Here is an 18604-nt window from a genome sequence, read left to right on the forward strand (position 1 = left end):
ATTTTTTCTCATTATTCCTTATCTACACCCAAACTGATCCAACATCTTGCTCTTTTGAGCCAATATCGTTTCTCTATCGCATTGATCTCAGCCTTTACTAACAGAACTACCCCTCCTCCTTTTTCTTTGTGTCTGTCCTTCCAAATTGTCAAATACCCCATAATATTTATTTCCCAGTCTGGTCACCTTGCAGCCACATCACCGTAATGGCTATCAGATCATACCCATTTGTAACTATTTGAGCCTTCAACTCATCTATTTTGTTACGAATGCTGCGTGCATTCAGATAAAGAGCTTTTAAATTTGTTTTTTTACCATTTTTTCCTGCTTTGACCCCACTTTCTGATACACTTTTATGTTTATACATTCTGTTCTTTCCTGTCCCACTCTGGTTTTCATTTTCCCCAATGCTACCCTGCTCTATTGCCTTCTCCTTGTTCTTTGATTTTTTTAATTTCCGCTTACTTGAACCCTCCCCCCCATTATTTAGTTTAAAGCCCACTCTACAGCCCTAGTTATTCGATTGGCCAGGACCCTAGTCCCAGCATGGTATAAGTGGAGCCCATCCCAATGGAACAGCTCCCTCTTACCCCAGTACTGGTGCCAGTACCCAGTGAACCAAAACCCATTTCTCCCACATCATCATCATCATCATAGGCAGTCCCTCGGAATCGAGGAAGACTTGCTTCCACTCCTGAAGCGAGTTCTTTGGTGGCTGAACAGTCCAATATGAGAGCCACAGACTTTGTCACAGGTGGGACAGACAGTCGTTGAGGGAAGGGGTGGGTTGGACTGGTTTGCTGCACGCTCCTTCCGCTGCTTGCGCTTGACCTCTTCACGCTCTTGGCGTTGCAACTCGAAGTGCTCAACGCCCTCCCAGATGCACTCTCTCCATTTAGGGCGGTCTTTGGCCAGGGTGTCAGTGGTGATGTCGCACTTTATCAGGGAAGCTTTGAGGGTGCTCTTTTAATGTTTCCGCTGCCCACCTTTGGCTCGTTTGCCGTGAAGGGAGCTCTGCACAGGGCACTTGTTTTGGGAGTCTTGTGTCTGGCATGCGAACTATGTGGCCTGCCCAGCGAAGCTGATTGAGTATGGTCAGTGCTTCAATGCTGGTGATGTTAGCCTGGACAAGGACACTGATGTTTGTGCGCCTGTTCTCCCAGGGGATTTGCAGGATCTTGCGGAGACATAGTTGATGATATATCTCCAGCGACTTGAGGTGTCTTCTGTACATCGTCCATGCCTCTGAGCCATACAGGAGGGCAGGTATTACTACAGCCCTGTCGTCCATGAGTTTGGTGGTAGATTTGAGGGCCTGGTCTTCGAACACTCTTTTCCTCAGACGGCCAAAGGCTGCACTGACGCACTGGAGCTGAATCTCCGCATCAATGTCTGCTTTTGTTGATAAGAGGCTCCCGAGGTATGGGAAATGGTCCACGTTGTCGAGGGCCGCGCTGTGGATCTTGATGACTGAGGGGGCAGTGCTGTGCGATGAGGACAGGCTGGTGGAGGACCTTTATCTTACGGATGTTTAGCGTAAGGCCCATGCTTTCATATGCCTTAGTAAATACATCGACTATATCCTGGAGTTCAGCCTCAGAATGTGCGCAGACGCAGGCGTCGTCCGCGTTCTGTAGCTCAACGACAGAGGTTGGGGTGATCTTGGACCTGGCCTGAAGGCGGTGTAGGTTAAACAGCTTCCCACTGGTTCTGTAGTTTAGTTCCACTCCAGCGGGGAGCTTGTTGACTGCGAGGTGGAGCACGGCAGCGAGGAAGATTGAGAAGAGGGTTGGAGCAATGACGCAGCCCTGTTTGACCCCGGTCCGGACGTGGATTGGGTTGGTAATGGATCCATTGGTAAGGATCACGGCCTGCACGTCATCATGGAGCAGGCGAAGGATGTTGACAAACTTTTGGAGGCATCCGAAATGGAGGAGGACGCTCCATAGATTCTTGCGGTTGACAGTGTCAAAGGCCTTTGTAAGGTCGAAAAAGGCTACATATAAGGGCTGGCACTGCTCCCTGCATTTTTCCTGCAGCTGTCACGCTGCAAAGATCATGTCCGTTGTGCCCCGTGGAGGACGAAATCCGCACTGTGATTGCGGGAAGAGCTCCTCGGCTACAGGGAGAAGACGGCTGAGGAGAACTCTAGCGACAATTTTCCCAATGATTGATAGCAGGGAGATTCCCCTGTAGTTGCCGCAGTCGGACTTGTCCCCTTTTTTTAAAGATGGTCACGATCACTGCATCTCTGAGATCTCCCGGCATGCTCTCCTCCCTCCAGATGAGAGAGATGAGGTTATATATCCGTGCCCACAGCACCTCTCCGCCATACTTTAGCACCTCAGCAGGGATTCCATCCGCTCTCATAGCCTTGTTATTCTTGAGCTGTTTTATCGCTTTTCCTACCTTGTGCAGTGTTGGGGTTTCACTGAGGCGGTGGCGGGTCGCATGCTGCGCGATGGAATCGAGAACACTCGAGTCAAAGGCAGAGTCTCGACTGAGGAGATCTTCGAAGTGCTCCTTCCAGCGGGCCCTGACAGCCTCAGTGTCCTTGATGAGTATTTCCCCGTTCTTGGCCAGCAGTGGGGTGGGGTCTTGGGAGTTTGGACCGTAGGTGGCCTTGACTGCGATGAAGAATCCTCACATATCGTGGCTGTCGGCCAGTTGTTGTATCTCCTGTGCTTTCTCCATCCACCACCTGTTCTTTAGGTGCCGGGTTTTTTGTTGGACCTCAGCCTTGAGCTGTCTGTAATGTTGCTTTGCTGCTCCCGAGTTGAGTTGTTGCTTGAGGCTCAGAAATACTCTGCTCTTGCGATCTATTAGTTCTTGGATCTCCTATCATTTTCATCAAACCAGTCCTGGTGTTTTCTGGTTGAGTGACCAAGTGTCTCTTCACAGGCGCTGGTTATGGGAGGCCTGGAGGGCAGACCAAGCGCTGTGGGCATTCAGCATCTCAGGGTCATCAAGGCACGCCAGGTTAGCTGTGAGGCGCTGGCTGTATAGGGCTCTCTTAGCTGGGTTTTAAAGTGCCCCGGCATTGACTTTTTTGCAGCACTGCTTCTGCTGTCCCCTCTGCTTTGGGGCTATGTTAATGTCGATGATGGATCGGATTGGGCGGTGGTCCGTCCAGCAGTCGTCAGCTCCTGTCATGTAGCGGGTGATGCGCACATCCTTGCGATCCCTGGCTCAGATGATGACATAGTTGAGCAGGTGCCAGTGTTGGAGCGAAGGTGTTGCCACGATGCCTTGTATTTGTCCCTCTGGCGGAACAGGGTGTTGGTGATGAGGAGTTCATGTTCTAGACATTTCGTCAGGAGTAGGGTACCGCTGGAGTTGGCTTTCCCTACCCCCTCTCTGCCAATCACGCCTCCCCAGAGGGCTGTGTCTTTGCCCATTTCTCCCACATCAGTCTTTGAGCCACGTGTTTAACACTCTGATCTTATTGATCCTGTGCAAATTTATTACTCGTGGCTGAGGTAGTAATCCAGAGATTATTACCTTTGTGGTTCTGCTTTTTAATTTGGCCCCAAGCTGCTTAAAATTCCTCAGCAGGATTTCTTTGTTTGTCCTATCTATGTTTTTGGTGCCCACATGGACCATGACAACTGGATCTTCCCACTCTCACTCCAAGTTCCTCTCCAGCCAAGAAGAGATGTGCTTAACCGGCAGGCAACACAGCCTTCGGGACTCACGCTCTTCAGTTGCCATGGGAGATAGCCAAAGATGAGAAGCTTCCCCAATAGGAAATAGGCCAGAAAGTTTCTGATTCAGGTAATGTGTAGGATGGAGTAGCACATTAGATGGGTAAATGTCTGACTGGCAAAACACTCCTGAGATGTGCATAATGATTTTTGTTACCAATCTCACACAAAAGAACATTTAACAAGTCAATGACCATGATACAGATTACTTAATATCTGTAGGTATGTAATGGACTAAAATTTTGCAAGCTTGTGAATGTGATGAAAGATAAAAAATAATGCTATTACACACTTTGTTTTGAAATTAATAATCTTACCAACTCTTGGGATTCAGTACCCCATTAAAAGTTCTGGAAATTCTTTGGCAGGATAATTAATCTTGAATTTGCAATCTCTGTCACATTATTATTCATATACCATGCACATATATATTACTGAAAAAAATATTTTAATTGACTTACTAGTTTCTAAAGAATCATAATCTGGACATTGCTGATTTGAACTGTTCACCAGCAAGACAGTGTCCTTTTCACTGCTGCTGCCTGAATTGTGGTGGGTAGGTTCATTATTGGAGACCTGTATCACTGGCTTATACTCAGGGTCACTGATACGGTTGTCAATTCCTTCAGCAAATGAACAGGATGGTAAAGCCAATGGAACTTCATCTGTTAAGTTAAATCGTAGATCAAAGTCAACACAAAGCATGGAATATGATTGTTAGGTCATATCATTATCCGATGTATATAAATCACCCTCCTCTTTAGAAACAGCGATATACTGATCGTGTAAATCAGCAGCAAATAATTGCTTTATTATTTCAATAAATTGCATCAGGTGGCATGAACTAAAAGTTGGGGAATAAAATTTCCAAGATAGTTGCACTTCTGCAACTCGCACTACAAAGGAGATGGCACATGACCTCAAAAGTAGGAAACTATGTTTATTTTTGCATGAATATAAATCGTTCTAGGGCTGTACCTGAATACTAACCTTTTGTGTTTCATGCACAAGTGCCCCCAGGTCCTGCTGTACTGCAGCACGTTGCAATCTTTCTCCATTTAAATAATAACTTGCTCTCACACTTTCCAACATTATACTCCATCTGCCAAATTTTTGTCCACTCACTTAGCCTATCTATGTCCTTTTGCAGATTTTTTGTGTACTCCTCACACATTGCTTTTCCTCCCATCTTTGTATCGGCAACAAACTTGGCTACGCTAAACTCGGTCCCTTCTTCCAAGTCATTAATATAGATTGTAAATAGTTGGGGTCCCAGCACTGAGGGTTACAGAAAACCTCTGCAAACCTGAATTTTATCTTTATAGCATTTTGAAGATAGCCACATCATTGAAGGACTAGTCACTTCCCAAATTCTAATTAACATGTATACTTATTTCAACCAGTAGCCACTAATAAATTAGACTTAATTATGCCCTAGAACGATTTATATTCATGCGAGGAAAATTGTGCATTCTTATTTATGGAAGTTTAAAATCACACAATGTGCTTTGCCACCCCACAAAAAATTATGATTTAAAAATATTTATTTCGCAATATTCGCACAAATAGAGGACAGTCAATAATTAACTATTTGGTATGGTAAATCTGTTCACCAAATCTGTTCATCAGCATTACTGAATTATGAATTGAATGATAAGTCATGCTACAGACATTCACTATTCTGTGCCTTTTTAGTTTTAAAATCTATTTTTAATTAATTTATATGGAACAAAAAGTGGCACTTTAATACTCTTCATAGTCACTAATTGCTGCTTCTCATCTCTTGTCAGCAGCGATTAGTGACTATTTTGAAAATCCCCTGAGATTAAGATTAAATTGACAGGGTCATGTCAGACTCATAAATAACTTAATTCAACAATGAGTCAAACAGCCAGAATGATTATTATTTGCTCCATGACTTCATGCCAGTATTTAAAAAAGTGAAAATAAACCTCCAGATATATTAATTACTATTATATAGATATAAAACCATTTATTACATCAATTACAGACAACAGATTGTAAGTAAAGTACTACTGCTTTTGGCTTGACAGCACTATTACTGCATGTGTCATTTTTTAAATAATCCATGGTTTATTATTTCTTGATATAGCTGTAGGATTACATCACAATCATTAGCGTGAACATCATGCCTCAATAACATAAAGCAAGAGCTACTATCGCCAATACAAACATTTACCTAATGCTAATTAAAACTGCTCTGTGGAGTTAATTCATACCCTGGAATTATTTCAAAACTTAAGTGTTACTATTCAGTTTAACAACTCAACCTTATTAGGTTTTTTTGATTATGTTGTCGCTATGTGCGAGTGGATTGTTTTTCATAATTCATTGCCAAAGTAATAAATTCTCATAAGTATCTACCACACATCATGAGTGCTTAATAAATAATTGCTTTTTTGCTGCCATTTTGAAGGTGTGTCCTACATTCTGTAAGTTGGGTAGTTATTAGTTCAATGAGTTGGTCGCATTGGTTCTGCTTTCTGTCAGGCACCAATGCTGCTAATGTGTTTATGGATTCCAACGTTTATACCAGGAACTATTTCACATAAAATCGGACCAGTAGGGAACAGGAGAACTGGGAAGGAACGGAAAGACAAAAATAGGAAACGATGGATAGATGCAAGCACAAGAACATATTGAATAAAAACACAAAATGATCAGGAAGAAAATTAATTGTTGGGAGCAGATGGCTAAGTCAGCAAGGCATGATTGGGGATTTTTTGGCAGCACTACAAAATTTTCAGAGCAGCACACAAGACCGAAAAATCACCAAGTGTAAAATTATATTGTAGATCTTAGACATGTAACATGCATATAGGATATATGATGAAGCTCAACATTTACTATCAGCACAAGACATACAAGTTTTGGTAAATCATCAACACTACTCTGTGTCTCATTTATATTATGTGCATGAAATTAAACAGGTATCTTTCAATGAAAGATAGGGTGTTAGATTTTCTGTCCTCGAACTATGAATGCACAAAAATGTCCCTCTCTGAGCATACTTACAGCTGCAGATGTAATCTGGTTTCACCTCAATACAAGGTGACAGGTCTGCAATGTGTGGAATGCTGAATTTTCAGTCTGAGAGTATGAACAACTTTGCATGTCATGGAGTAGAAGCAGGAATCAGCTGAGCCAGGAGGTACAGTGGGAGACGAAGGAAAGTTGAGAAGCCAAGTAAAGTAGGCAAAAAATCTAATGAAAGTAAAGGACAGAAAGATAACTTGAGAGATGAGGGATGCTATTAATGCTGTTCCTTAATAGCTAATAAGAAATTTTCACCATTACTATCTATTTTAAAGATCAAATGTTAACAAAAATGTAATAACTTCAACTTTTTAAATCATATTTCTGTTTTTTTAAATATTTGTTTAAATAATTTAAGTACCAAAGATTTACTTGGTGTGGACGAGTTTCTGAACTCAAGTGTGTGGAAGGCAAAGTAGTGTACACAGTAGAACTGACACTATTATTGAAACCACAATTAATTATGATTTTCTCTCCCAACATAAATTCTTCCCAACCAGTTCCCTTCAGCATTTTCAATATATAATAATCTTGCATTGCTTGCTGTCAAGTAACACTTAATTACTTTCTTCCATCATGCCACTTCTGTCATGTATCTCATTTCTTCCTGTCACAATTAAGCATACCTCTGATCGAGTCCTCCAAGCTTTGTTTCCAAGATGCCTTTGCTTACTTACCTTCAAGTCCTCACAGTTAAATCGATAAGATAGTGAAAGAACTCAAAGTCAGCTCTGCCCAATGCTGTCTGTCCCCTTTCATCGCTGCTGTTACCCCCAAGCTGCTAATCTTCCATCTGTGACTGTACACCCCTGACCCACCCAACCAAGTCTCAAGGTAAACCGCAGCCCCCCCCAGTGACAAAAACCATATTCATGGCTCTCCTGCACCGTGATCTGACCTGGAGTCCTAAGGCACCTCCTTGCAGTGACAAAAACTACATTCTGGCTTAAAGTTCTTAAAATGCTTCAAAATCAGTAAATAGATTTTAATAGTGCTCGAGACTTTTAAGCTGGAAAGAAATGTACCTTTTGTCACTGTAAGGTGGTGCCTCAAGGGCAGATTGTGATGTATAGGGTGGGGGGAGATTTGTTGAAAGAGTTTCCATTGCAGTGGCCTGGGGAAACCTGTACTACTTAAATATAAATGCTTAATTATACTTACTATATGCTCACATTTAACAACACCCTGGCACCATACCAGTACTACCACAGCTCAAGTCCAACCTCCCAATCTAGCCACACTCATCATCCCCTGCCAGTGTTCCCACACCCTGGGACACCTCTTTAAATCCTCTCTCAGATTCTGACTAGCAATAGCCGGTCACCTCTCCTTCACTCCTACAAAACCCTGGTACCCTCTTTCCCCAGTGATGTCAACCATCATGGTGCCCCCAATACATTCTGCAACCTCCTCCCCTTCCTTTAGACTCCATGACTCCTGCTCGCAATCCCATGGACCATCCTTCGAACACTACCAACCCACAAGGCCTCCTCAACTTTCCGGTACATTTCTTACAACTTATGTCCTACTGATCTGAATCCCGAAACAGCTCCTTTGCTTTAAAAAAGGTAAGCAATAAAAATACAGTTAAACTTTTAACAGTAACCGAGATCACTGATTTATATAGTTTTCATGCAAATATCCACATAATCATACAATTTGAGCCCCCAGAAATATCACTGCCCCTCTTAAAAAATCAAATCATTGCATTTATTGTAGAGGAGTGATAAAAATATAATTGAGATAAATATAACTCAGAAGAATCAAAGACCAGGGGCTCAATTTTCCCCAGTGATTTACACTGTTTTTTTGGAGCAGGCTGCTTTTTTTGGTCTAGGTTAAAAAATCCAGTTTCCCCAATCAATTTGCACCAGCGTAACTCAGTTAGTTACGATTTTTTTAGTAAGCTTTTTTTTCAGCCAAAGGGGGCGTAATTCTGGCCATTTAGGCCAACTGAGAGTTACTCCAGTTCTGCTTAGGCAGAAAAACCTTCCGGAGAGTTAAAGAAATCGGCACAGGTAAGGAAATCGGAGGAGGCCATTCGGCCTGGGCTAGGGGCGGGGAGCGGGACCGGGAGGGCACTCGGGGCTTGGGGGGTGAAGAAGAGAAGAGGGAGAGACAGCCAATCAGAAGGCTTGGTGTCCGGGGAAGGGAGGGGTAGAGAGAGAGAGAGGTCACTTCCGTAATGTTGTATTTTGTTAATGGAACATGATTCAGTTTTAATGTAAAATATATTTTATTCATGTGTCCTTGGATGCTCGAATAATGACTCCATGAGGCAATGTGTTGTACTTGAACTGTAGTGACCGTAGTCCTTTATTTGTTAACTCCAGAGTGAGGATCACATCTGGTGACCTGCCTTTTATACTAGGCCAGGCACATCTGTCCAGGTAACCTACAGGTCTCCCACTGCTGTGCCCTCTGGTGGCACACCTTGTGATGGTACCAACAGTAGCCATGTAAGATACATGACATCACTCTCCCCTAAGCCTTCAGTGCAAATTGCCTCTGCATTGATTGTGCTCTGGGCTTAGCTCTATCTGGGCTCAATCTGGTTGGGTGAGTGGTTGGTGCAGTAGAATGCTGGTGGTTTCTGTTTGTGTGTGTCCCTGACCACTCCATTCTCCACCCCCCCGCCCCAACATATAGATTGTGCTGGAGGCTCATTGCATACATGTACATTCAAGTTCAGAAAAACAAGTTTGCATTACATTTGTGGTTCCGTTCTGAGACAAGTACGTTAGACTGGTGAGGTACATTATCGACGCGGTTACCGGTGCGTAAGGACAAACTAGTTCCAGAATTGCTGGATGGTGTCTCTGCAGTCTGATGGCGGCGCGGTGCCCAGTGTTGGTAGTGGAAACCCGGTTGGCTCAAGTTGCCTGCTCTTGGGGATGTTGCCGTGGTTCCCAGCGTCGGGCAGGTTCACAGATGCCTGTGATCTCCTTGTCCTTTCTTTGCACCCTGGGTCGCCGCTGCTCCCCGAGGAGCTGTCGTCTAGCAGTGCACAGGGAACTGCTGACTCGCTAGCCTGGGCGTTTGGTTTGGGATCCTGGCTGGTCCTGGTTTCCTTTGGGGGGATGGTAGCAGGTGACCCTTCGTTTCTGGGTATGGCCTTGGTGACGATGGGGTCTGGGGACTACACCTTAGCACAGTTTGCTCTTTCAGCTTCATGGCGGTTTGTGCCATTGGGTGCCTGAGAGGTGGAGCCGATCAGGGGCAGGGTATTGATACCCTGCTGAGATCGCTTGCTCTGCAGCTCATGTGTATTGGTTGCTTGTGGCCACACTCCATGGTGCATAACTCTGGTCCCCGGGACGCAGGCTACAGCACTGGGTAGCTCGCTGGACCCGTGTGCTCCCGATGGGTGTCTGCCCGCTGCGTTGGCTGCGTACAGTTGAAATCCTACATCGCACAACTTTTCATTACTTATTGTGGATATTCTGTAGCTCCGATCGCGATCGCGCGACTTTTCCTCGCTGGTTGCATGTACACAATTCTGATCATCAGTTATACATTTTGTCTCTGACTTACAGTTACTGTTACATTGCTGGAGTGTGTGGAACTGTCCCTTTAATTGTAGTGGGTTGCAGGCCTCTTTTAAGAGAGCCTCGCTTTCTTTACTCCAATCCTCTTCTCCGTTTGGTGCTCCATCAGTGCTGCACCTCGTGGTCTGGCTGCAGCCATCCTTTTCTTCAGCGCCTCACCTCGTGGTTTGGGCGTCATCTTTCCTCCATCCACTATGTCGACGGCGGTAATCCCCTTCTCCCCTGGTTCGGTCACTGAAGCTGGGAAGTCGCCTTTGAATCCAAATTTCTTCCTCCGGAGTCCTGCCACTGGAGTCTGGAAGATGCGTTCGGGTCGTCTCGTGCTGAGCAGTCTGTGCCTCGGGTGCTGTGCTGGTCTGCTCTCTGGTGCCGGGTCCACCCTCAAGTGAGGGCTTGCTTTGTCTCCGAACGCGGAGGACGTCAATTGCTGGAGGGTTGAACTCTTCCCACTTCCAATGGATCTTCCCCATCCACCTTCTGCCGAGCAGCGTTGGTCCATCATCTACAACAATCCACAGTGGTAACTTTTGCACCGCGCCATCATGGAGTACCTTTACATTCGCACTACCAATGACTGGGATGATTTCATCGGTGTAGGTGTGCAGCTTTGCCTGAACCGGGACCAACTTGGGTCATTCAGCTTGATTGTCCCATAGCCTCTCAAAGGCTTCTTGATTCATTACTGACTGGCTCGCCCTCGTGTCCACTTCCATGAAGACTGGAACGCCATTTATCTCAACTTCCATCCTCAACGGGGAACACTCGGTGGTGCAGATAAACATGCTATGTACCTCATCGTGGGGCTAAGCTGCCTCTCTGCCTATCGTTTCATAATCCGCGCTGGATTTATGGCCATCTGCAGACTCTTCATCGACACAGAGTCATATTTCTCTTACACATTTGCTGGAGGTGGCCCTTTGTGCTGCAGCCCTTGCATACATAGTCTTTAAAGCGGCACTGGTGAGCCCTGTGATTCCTTCCACAACGCCAGCATGGAGCTACTCGATTAGGCCCCTTCGACGGACTCTGAGTTAAGGGACTTGGGGGGGCCTGTTCTCTCTCCCCTGAGAGGGTTTGTACTCTACAGTCCAGCCTCTAAACGGTGCCAGTCTGTGCACAGTACCTGCCGGGTACCTGAGAGCGAGTCATCTGCCTAGAGCCGCAGGTCGAGGTCATGAATGCCTGGCTCATGGAGATGGCCTTCTGCAGTGTGACTGTGGCATTCGCCAACAGAAGCTTATGAAAAATGCCCTCATAGCCGATTCCAATTACAAAAATGTCCCGCAGCGCTTCGTTGAGGTGGTTGCCGAACTCGCATGGTGCTGCCAGCCTCCTGAAGTCTGCGGCGTATTTCGCGATTTCCTGGCCTTCGTGCTGTAGAACCGGTGTCTGGCTGTGAGGATGCTCTCCTTGGGCTTGAGTTGCTCATGGATCAGGAATACGAGCTCCTCGTACGTCTTGGTCGTTGTATTCACTGGTGCCAGCAAGTCCCTGACGAGGCCATAGTCGGTGGGCCCACAACCGGTTAGCAAGATAGCTCTGCGCTTATCAGCCAGTGTGGTCGGGTCATCTCATGCCAGGTCATTTGCTGTGAAGAAATGGTCGAGCCTCTCCACAAAGGCGTCCCAATCATCACCATCGGTGAACTGCTGCAATGTACCAAGGGTAGCCATTTTCGCGTGAAAGTTCGTAATCTCGTCGCCAATTGTTGTGTCCTTGGATGCTCTGATAATGACTCTACGAGGCAATGTGTTGTACTTGAACAGTAGTGACCTTGGTCCTTTATTGATAACTCCAGAGTGAGGATCATACCTGGTGGCCTGCCTTTTATACTAGGCCAGGCACATCTGTACAGGTAACCTACAAGTCTCCCACTGCTGTGCCCTCTGGTGGCACACCTTGTGATAGTACCAGCAGTAGCCATGTAGGATACATGACAATTCAAAAGTTTACAATGTATTTAACTTAACTTTAATAAAATTATTCTTGTATCATACTTTACTTTAATATCACTCTTTATGACTATTTAAAAACTTTAAGATCACTTATAAACTTGTAAATTTACATAGCTTACAAAAATCTTTTCATTTGAGAACAGTTACAACAGTAACAATAATAATAACAACAGCAAAGAAAGGCTACACCCATCTCTCATCCCCCTTAGTCCAAGACCACCCGCTGCGCTTAGTCTTGGATTCTCCACCACCCCTGCCCGCAGGCGGCGGCGTAGTGTTTTTGGGCTCGGTACCAAGCTTATTCCTTCTAACATCTCGGGTACTGCGCACCTCTTGAGGGTGGGGGGGCATCAGCGTCAGGCGGCAAGTTGGAGGGCCCGGCTTTGGGCTCTTCAGAGGCTGGTGTGGGGATTGCAGTGGGAGTGGCAGTTGATTCTGTCAATGGGTGCGGGGTCTGGGCGTGTTCCCTTGTTGCAGCAGCTAACTCACACAGGCCGTCCCTCATGCGCCCTGACAGTGTCTCAGCAGACTGCAACATTCCCTCCCTAATGGCCAGTACTACTTCTGATATTCCCTCACTCAATGCCAGTGCAGTGGTTTGCACTACCTCTGACATTCCATCCCTAATGGCCTGTGCCGTGGTTTGCACTACCTCTGACATTCCCTCATGGACACTATTCCCTCACTGATGGTCCCGGTGAGTGTTGTTATTTCTCCCGACAGTCCCACTGCCTCATCACTCACCCCACTGATGGTGTCCAAGAGTAATCGGGTAAGGTCAATGCTCTCCGCATTCAATTACATCATCTGAACCACATCTGTTACATCCTACATCTCAGGAGAACATGGTCGAGCTCTCCTTCCCCTCCTCCCCATGGGTGTGGCTCACACCCCAAGACTGGAACCCACAGCCTGGGATGGTGGGGCCCTGGGTGTGCCTCGCTGCATCCTAACAATGGAACCCGCAGCCTGGGATGGTGGGGCCCTGGGTGTGCCTTGCTGCACCCCACCACTGGGACCAGCAACCTCGGAAGGTGTGAAATCATGGAAAGTCCCACCACGAGTCACGGAAGGGCCTGTCACTTCCATAAGCGGCACCTCCTCCAAAGTCAGTACAACAGTGGGAGCTTCATCCAGCTCCATCCACTCCCCCTAACCCCCCCCCCCCATGTTCTTGGTCTGGAGGTTTGAATTGTAAGATGTTCTCTTCAGGCTCATCTGAATCTGAATCTTCCTTCTGCATCGTCAGGGTTGGCCTCCAGTTCTGCAAAATATAACACAACAGACAAATGATTAGCAGCAGAGGAGGGGGCAGGATGGGTGGCATGAGTAGGCTCACACATCGCAGGCCAGGTAGCGGGTTGATTTGAAGGGCCACAATGAATTTGCAGGACTTACCCTCTCTCTCTCTCTCGTGTGGGCCCAGCTTGTGCAGTTCTGGTTGTTTCTCTCCAGGCAGGAGCCATCAAAGCAGCGACCCTCTCTTCCAAGGGTGTCAGTGGGTGCAGATTTGGCAGGCCTCCTCCTGTTCCGAGTTTTTTCCCTTTTATTATGTGCCACTTTCTTCTGCAAAGATGAAAATACAACTTTTTAAGAGAGGGTGTCTTTCTGCTGGGTGGGACATATACAGCTGGTCACATTTACAATTGCATTGAATAAATGAAAATATTACTTACACTACTTGACCACGGTCCTGCCATATCTTTTTACACTGGCTTCCAGATCTCGTGGTGTTCACCACTGCACAGTAATCTTCTGCAACTTAATTCCAGCGTTTCTTCATTTCTTTTGGTGGAGCTTTTAGGTGACCTCTGTTAGTATCCAGCTCCTGCCATCTGTTCTCAATCATAGTAACTAATGCCTCCACTTCTTCCAGCAAGAAATTCTTGGTCCTTGGTACGTGTTGCATCTTGTACTGCTGTAGTTGCGATTTCCCCAATGCTCTCACATGCACAGCACTCCTTCTCTCACACACACAACTGGCTCTTTAAAAATGGCCGATTGCCAAATCAGAGCTGTACTGAGCATGCGCGTTCATTGGAGCAACGTCAAAAAAGTAAGTTATTTCCCCCCGTGCATGTGCAGAAGGCGCGTCTTCGTTCCCCTCCCTTTCGTTCCCCCCCCTCCCCTTCCCCCCCCCTCCCCCTCCGAGGCGACAGGACACACTGCGCGGCTCCGAATTTGATTTATAGATCGGGGAAACTTTGGAAAAATATTTATGGTGCATTTCTGGCCTAGAAAACCCGGCGTAACTCTGGCAATACGCCAAAAAAGGGCTTGGGGAAAATTGAGCCCCAGGATGCATGTACTGCTGCAGATAAGGACATGTAAATGTTCCAAAGCAGTGACAGACTAAAACATTTGGCATAAATATGTCTACCATAGAAGTTTGACTCCACCAGTGTACAGTACCTGGAAGCAACAAGCTCGCTGCAGCGAAGAAATTACTTTGAATCAGGACTTCCACAAGCTCATGGACTGTGGTATTGGTTGTTCCCCAGTCAAACAGGAGTTCTGTGGTAGGGCTCCTTCCCATACGAATCACTCCTTCAATTCTCCTTAAGACAAGTTACATGAAATTAATCTGTTTGATATAAGATTCACCACTTTGTTATAAGTCAATAGACAATTGACGTAATTCTTCCTCAGGAATAGCTGAAACCATAACTGGCTTGCCATGATTCTGATAATGTACTTAAAAAAAAATTATTACTTCAAACCTACACAAAAATATATATGCTGCATAATGCTTGGTTAGTAATCTACATGGCAAACAAAATGCAGTCTACTCCTGATAATTCCAAGTTATTTTGTGTGCTAAACATTGCTTAATTCAAATTATTGGATAGTTCAATGTAAATATTACAGCAAAGTGAGAATTTAGTACTAAAAACTGAATTGTCACGTACTTTGAATTAAGAGTAACCTGTACAGGAAAAACACCATTGAAAACTCAGTTTGTGTATCACAAAGTAATTTTCAATTGGGCTTGTGAAACAGCAATTTAAGTAGCTTGAAAGCTGCTACTGTATTTAAGCTAAAATAAGACATTAATAAAGTTAAATGTCATTTTGTCAGAAGAGAAATTTGCAATAACACTATGAGTTTTTCATTGGTGTTTAAGAGTATAATGCATCTACATACTGTAAGAGCTAAAACTGGTGGGCAAGTTATAACAGTCACTAATATGAGTTAAAGAACAGCTGAGACTGGAATACCAAGATATTCTGTCTGCTATTATTGGAGGAAAAGTGGGGGGGGATGTTGCTGAGGAAAAAGATTTTATTCCTTTCCTCAGCAGAAGGTTCCTCATCTGATAGTGAGTTGGCAATTCAATGCTAATTCTCACAGCTGGATTCTTACTCCAATTTTTCACTGGTGCAAATTACTACATTTTGAACATTCAAATAATTGTCTCCCTTGAACAATTTTGCCTACCTTATGTGTAACTGGCTGTATCTTGGCTCTCCCGTAGGCTTTTTTATATTTATTGCTAGTTTCTTCCACCCGTCTTGTGGATCCAGCATGTCTGACAGTTCTCGGATGAGCCCATGGTTCAAGGAGCGGATGTAGGATTTTGGAGTTACTGATTCACTCATCTTTCTTCGTTTATTCAAAAATAAATATAGTATGATTTAGTTTCATTAGAAAAAACACAGAAACATACAAATAGTACCAGGATTAGGAGGGTCAAGAGTAAATGGGGTTCATTTTGAGAGATAGATCAAATGTTTGCGAAGAAAACTAAAGGCTCAATTTTAACTCCACGGCGGGAAAAGGCAAACCTTGCCCCATGCCTGACTGAGAACAGCAGCAGACAGGCTTAGCCGATTTTAACGGGCGGGTCTCATTAACATGTCATTTTCCAATCAAAAGGACCAGGAAGTTGGCAGGAACCAGCTGCCTAACAGTTAAAATCAGGTGCCTTAACATAAGGTAAGTATTGCAGGAGAGGAATCCCAGTCCGGGGGCAGGAGGGCAGAGAGATGGGGGGGGGGGGGGAAAGAGAGTCCAGGGAGGCCCAAGGTTTCCTTGTCAGGCCCGGAGAAGCACTTCTGCTCCTGGCCCACATGGAAACAATTTTTTAAAATTAAGAAATAATCTTGATGGGCCTCCTCTAGCCCTAGCTCCTATTTCTGGCAGCTTTGACCTGTCAGATAAGTCATCACTGCTCCCCCACTCAGGCCTCCGATTAAAATAGGAGATCAGGCCCCGATGACATAATTGAAGCATGATCTGCATATTTAACGTAGCTTTAGGCAGGTGTCCTTGCTGCCTGCAATGTAATATTGCAGTCACCCAGATCGGACAGGAAATGAGTAAGTCCCCTGCTCCATTTTAACTGCTTACCCCTCCCATCCCTGGCCCCCAATCTGTTTTTTGTCAGGCAACTATTAAGTGTTGGTTGATCTCCTTTCCACCTCCATTACTGCTCAGGATGAAGTCAATACTTAAAGCACCATGTACATGAACATACATATGCTTCTTATCAGACTGAAAATTCACTTGCATTGAAAAAATATACATTAATCCATCATAAAATAAACAAGAGAGACCATAATAGTACTGTATCCTACAGGGCAAACTGTTAATTACAAAATTTATCTTTGTTTGATATTATACAGAAATTTGCATTAGACATTGTCTGACCAGTGTGTGCGCACATAGTTTTTATATTACTAGAAAGACTAGCATTTATAGAGCGACTTTCGAACCTCAGCATGTCCCAAAGCACTTTAAAACCAATGAACTACATTTGAAGTATAGTCACTGCTGTAATGTAGGAAATGCTGCAACTGATTTGTGCACACCAAGCTTGCACAAACAGCAATGTGATAATGACCAAATAGTTTTTAGATATTGGTTGAGGGATAAATGCTGGCCAGGACACCGGGGAGAACTTCCCATCTCTTCTTTGAAATAATGCCATGGGGTGCTTTACATCCACCTGTGAGGGCACAGGGTGTTCGGTTTAAATTCTAAAAAACACCACCTCCAATTGTGCAACATCCCTTCAGTACTCCATTGGAGTATCAGCCTAGATTTTATGCTCAGACTTGTGGTCTTGAACCCACAAATTTCTAACTCAAGGACGAGTGTGCTACCACTCAGCATTAATCATGGCAAGTCGAGTGATGCAATATTTTATAAAAAAGATTAGTCAAGATATTACTCTGATGCAAAAGTGAATCTGTGCCACTGTAAGGCTATACATTCTAACTTAGGAACATAGGAACAGGAGTAGGCCATCCCTCAGATCTGTTATGCCATTCAATTAGATCATGACTGATCTGTATCTCAACTCTATACCTGGCTTGGTTACATATCCCTTAATATCCTTACCTAACAAAAATCTATCAGTATCAGATTCGAAATTTTCAATTGACCTAACCTCAACAGCTTTTTGGAGGAGACAGTTCCAAATTTCTACTACCCTTTGAAGAAGTGCATCCTGGCATCAGCACTTCCGTTAAGTTGGCACTAGATGCATTCACTCAAAAGTTCATCGTTATTGATGCTGGAAATTACAAACCCGGCTTTGCTTGTGGGACGATCAATTAAGGAGCTGAGGCACTGCAGCTTTGGTGCATTCTGTTCCTGGACCGCATTACGGTACATTTGAAATGATTGGCCAGAGATTTCCCTCGAGTAAACTAATTCATATATCATTAGTCTATGCCAAGAGAAACACTGGAAATTATGATGCTCACATGATAAGCAGTAATGGCAAATCTCTTGTGGCACTGACCATGGTAAATCACAGGATGCACTCTTTCATGTAGGTGTGTAATTTTAAGAATACATTAAAGGGCCGATTTAAATTGGGGTGGGAAATGGGGGTGTGGGGACCAAAATAGGTGGTGAACCATCCGGTCCGCTAGAGCGTGAGTCCCGGGAAATTTTAACTCTCATTTACATGCCCCGAAGTCAGAGGGAATTATGTCATCACTGGTGGGTGGGAGTCAAAATTGGTGGAGGAGGGGCCAGGCCACCGCCGGGGACCCACAGTAACTGTCCCCGCCAAGATAGAGATGTCGGGGGAGGGGGGTGGGGGAAGCCAAAGGTATGCTTATGGGGCCAGGAGGAACGTTCCTTGCCCACTAGGAACCTTCAAAAAATTTTTTTTAAATGACTTACCTGGGCCTGGATCCTTGCTACTATTAGCTTTTGCTGGCAGTTCAGAAAATATGCGGGTCATAGTTGAGCCCGCAGTTAAAATTAGCCTTTAAGGGTGGAGAGAAAATGAAACATAGAGGGAGCTGGGCAGAAAAGAGAGGAGGAAGAACAATAATGAGAGAAGTTCAGAAAATAAGGCAAAGATTCTACAGGAAAAAAAGGC

General features: G+C 45.0%; 1 protein-coding gene and 1 long non-coding RNA gene across 4 annotated transcripts in view; both read right to left on the reverse strand.

Annotated features, from left to right (window-relative positions):
- The window catches only part of LOC139280693 (interleukin-1 receptor-associated kinase 4-like), a 57068-nt gene that overhangs the window by 24378 nt on the left and 14086 nt on the right, over positions 1-18604 (reverse strand). For all 3 annotated transcript variants that reach the window (XM_070900308.1, XM_070900309.1, XM_070900310.1), the window contains 3 exons: positions 15703-15867; positions 14677-14822; positions 4166-4369 (listed from right to left, as the gene is read on the reverse strand). In XM_070900308.1, the coding sequence (XP_070756409.1) occupies positions 4166-4369; positions 14677-14822; positions 15703-15863 (511 nt within the window). In that variant the 5' untranslated portion in view covers positions 15864-15867. The remainder of the gene's footprint in view (positions 1-4165; positions 4370-14676; positions 14823-15702; positions 15868-18604) is intronic.
- Positions 13445-14319, reverse strand: LOC139280694 (uncharacterized). The gene is made up of 3 exons (XR_011596745.1): positions 13941-14319; positions 13663-13830; positions 13445-13528 (listed from the first exon to the last, which is right to left on the reverse strand). It is a non-coding gene; the product is annotated as an uncharacterized lncRNA (long non-coding RNA).

This window comes from Pristiophorus japonicus, chromosome 15 (assembly GCF_044704955.1).
Source record: "Pristiophorus japonicus isolate sPriJap1 chromosome 15, sPriJap1.hap1, whole genome shotgun sequence".
In the NCBI taxonomy this organism is placed as follows: Eukaryota; Metazoa; Chordata; class Chondrichthyes; family Pristiophoridae; genus Pristiophorus; species Pristiophorus japonicus.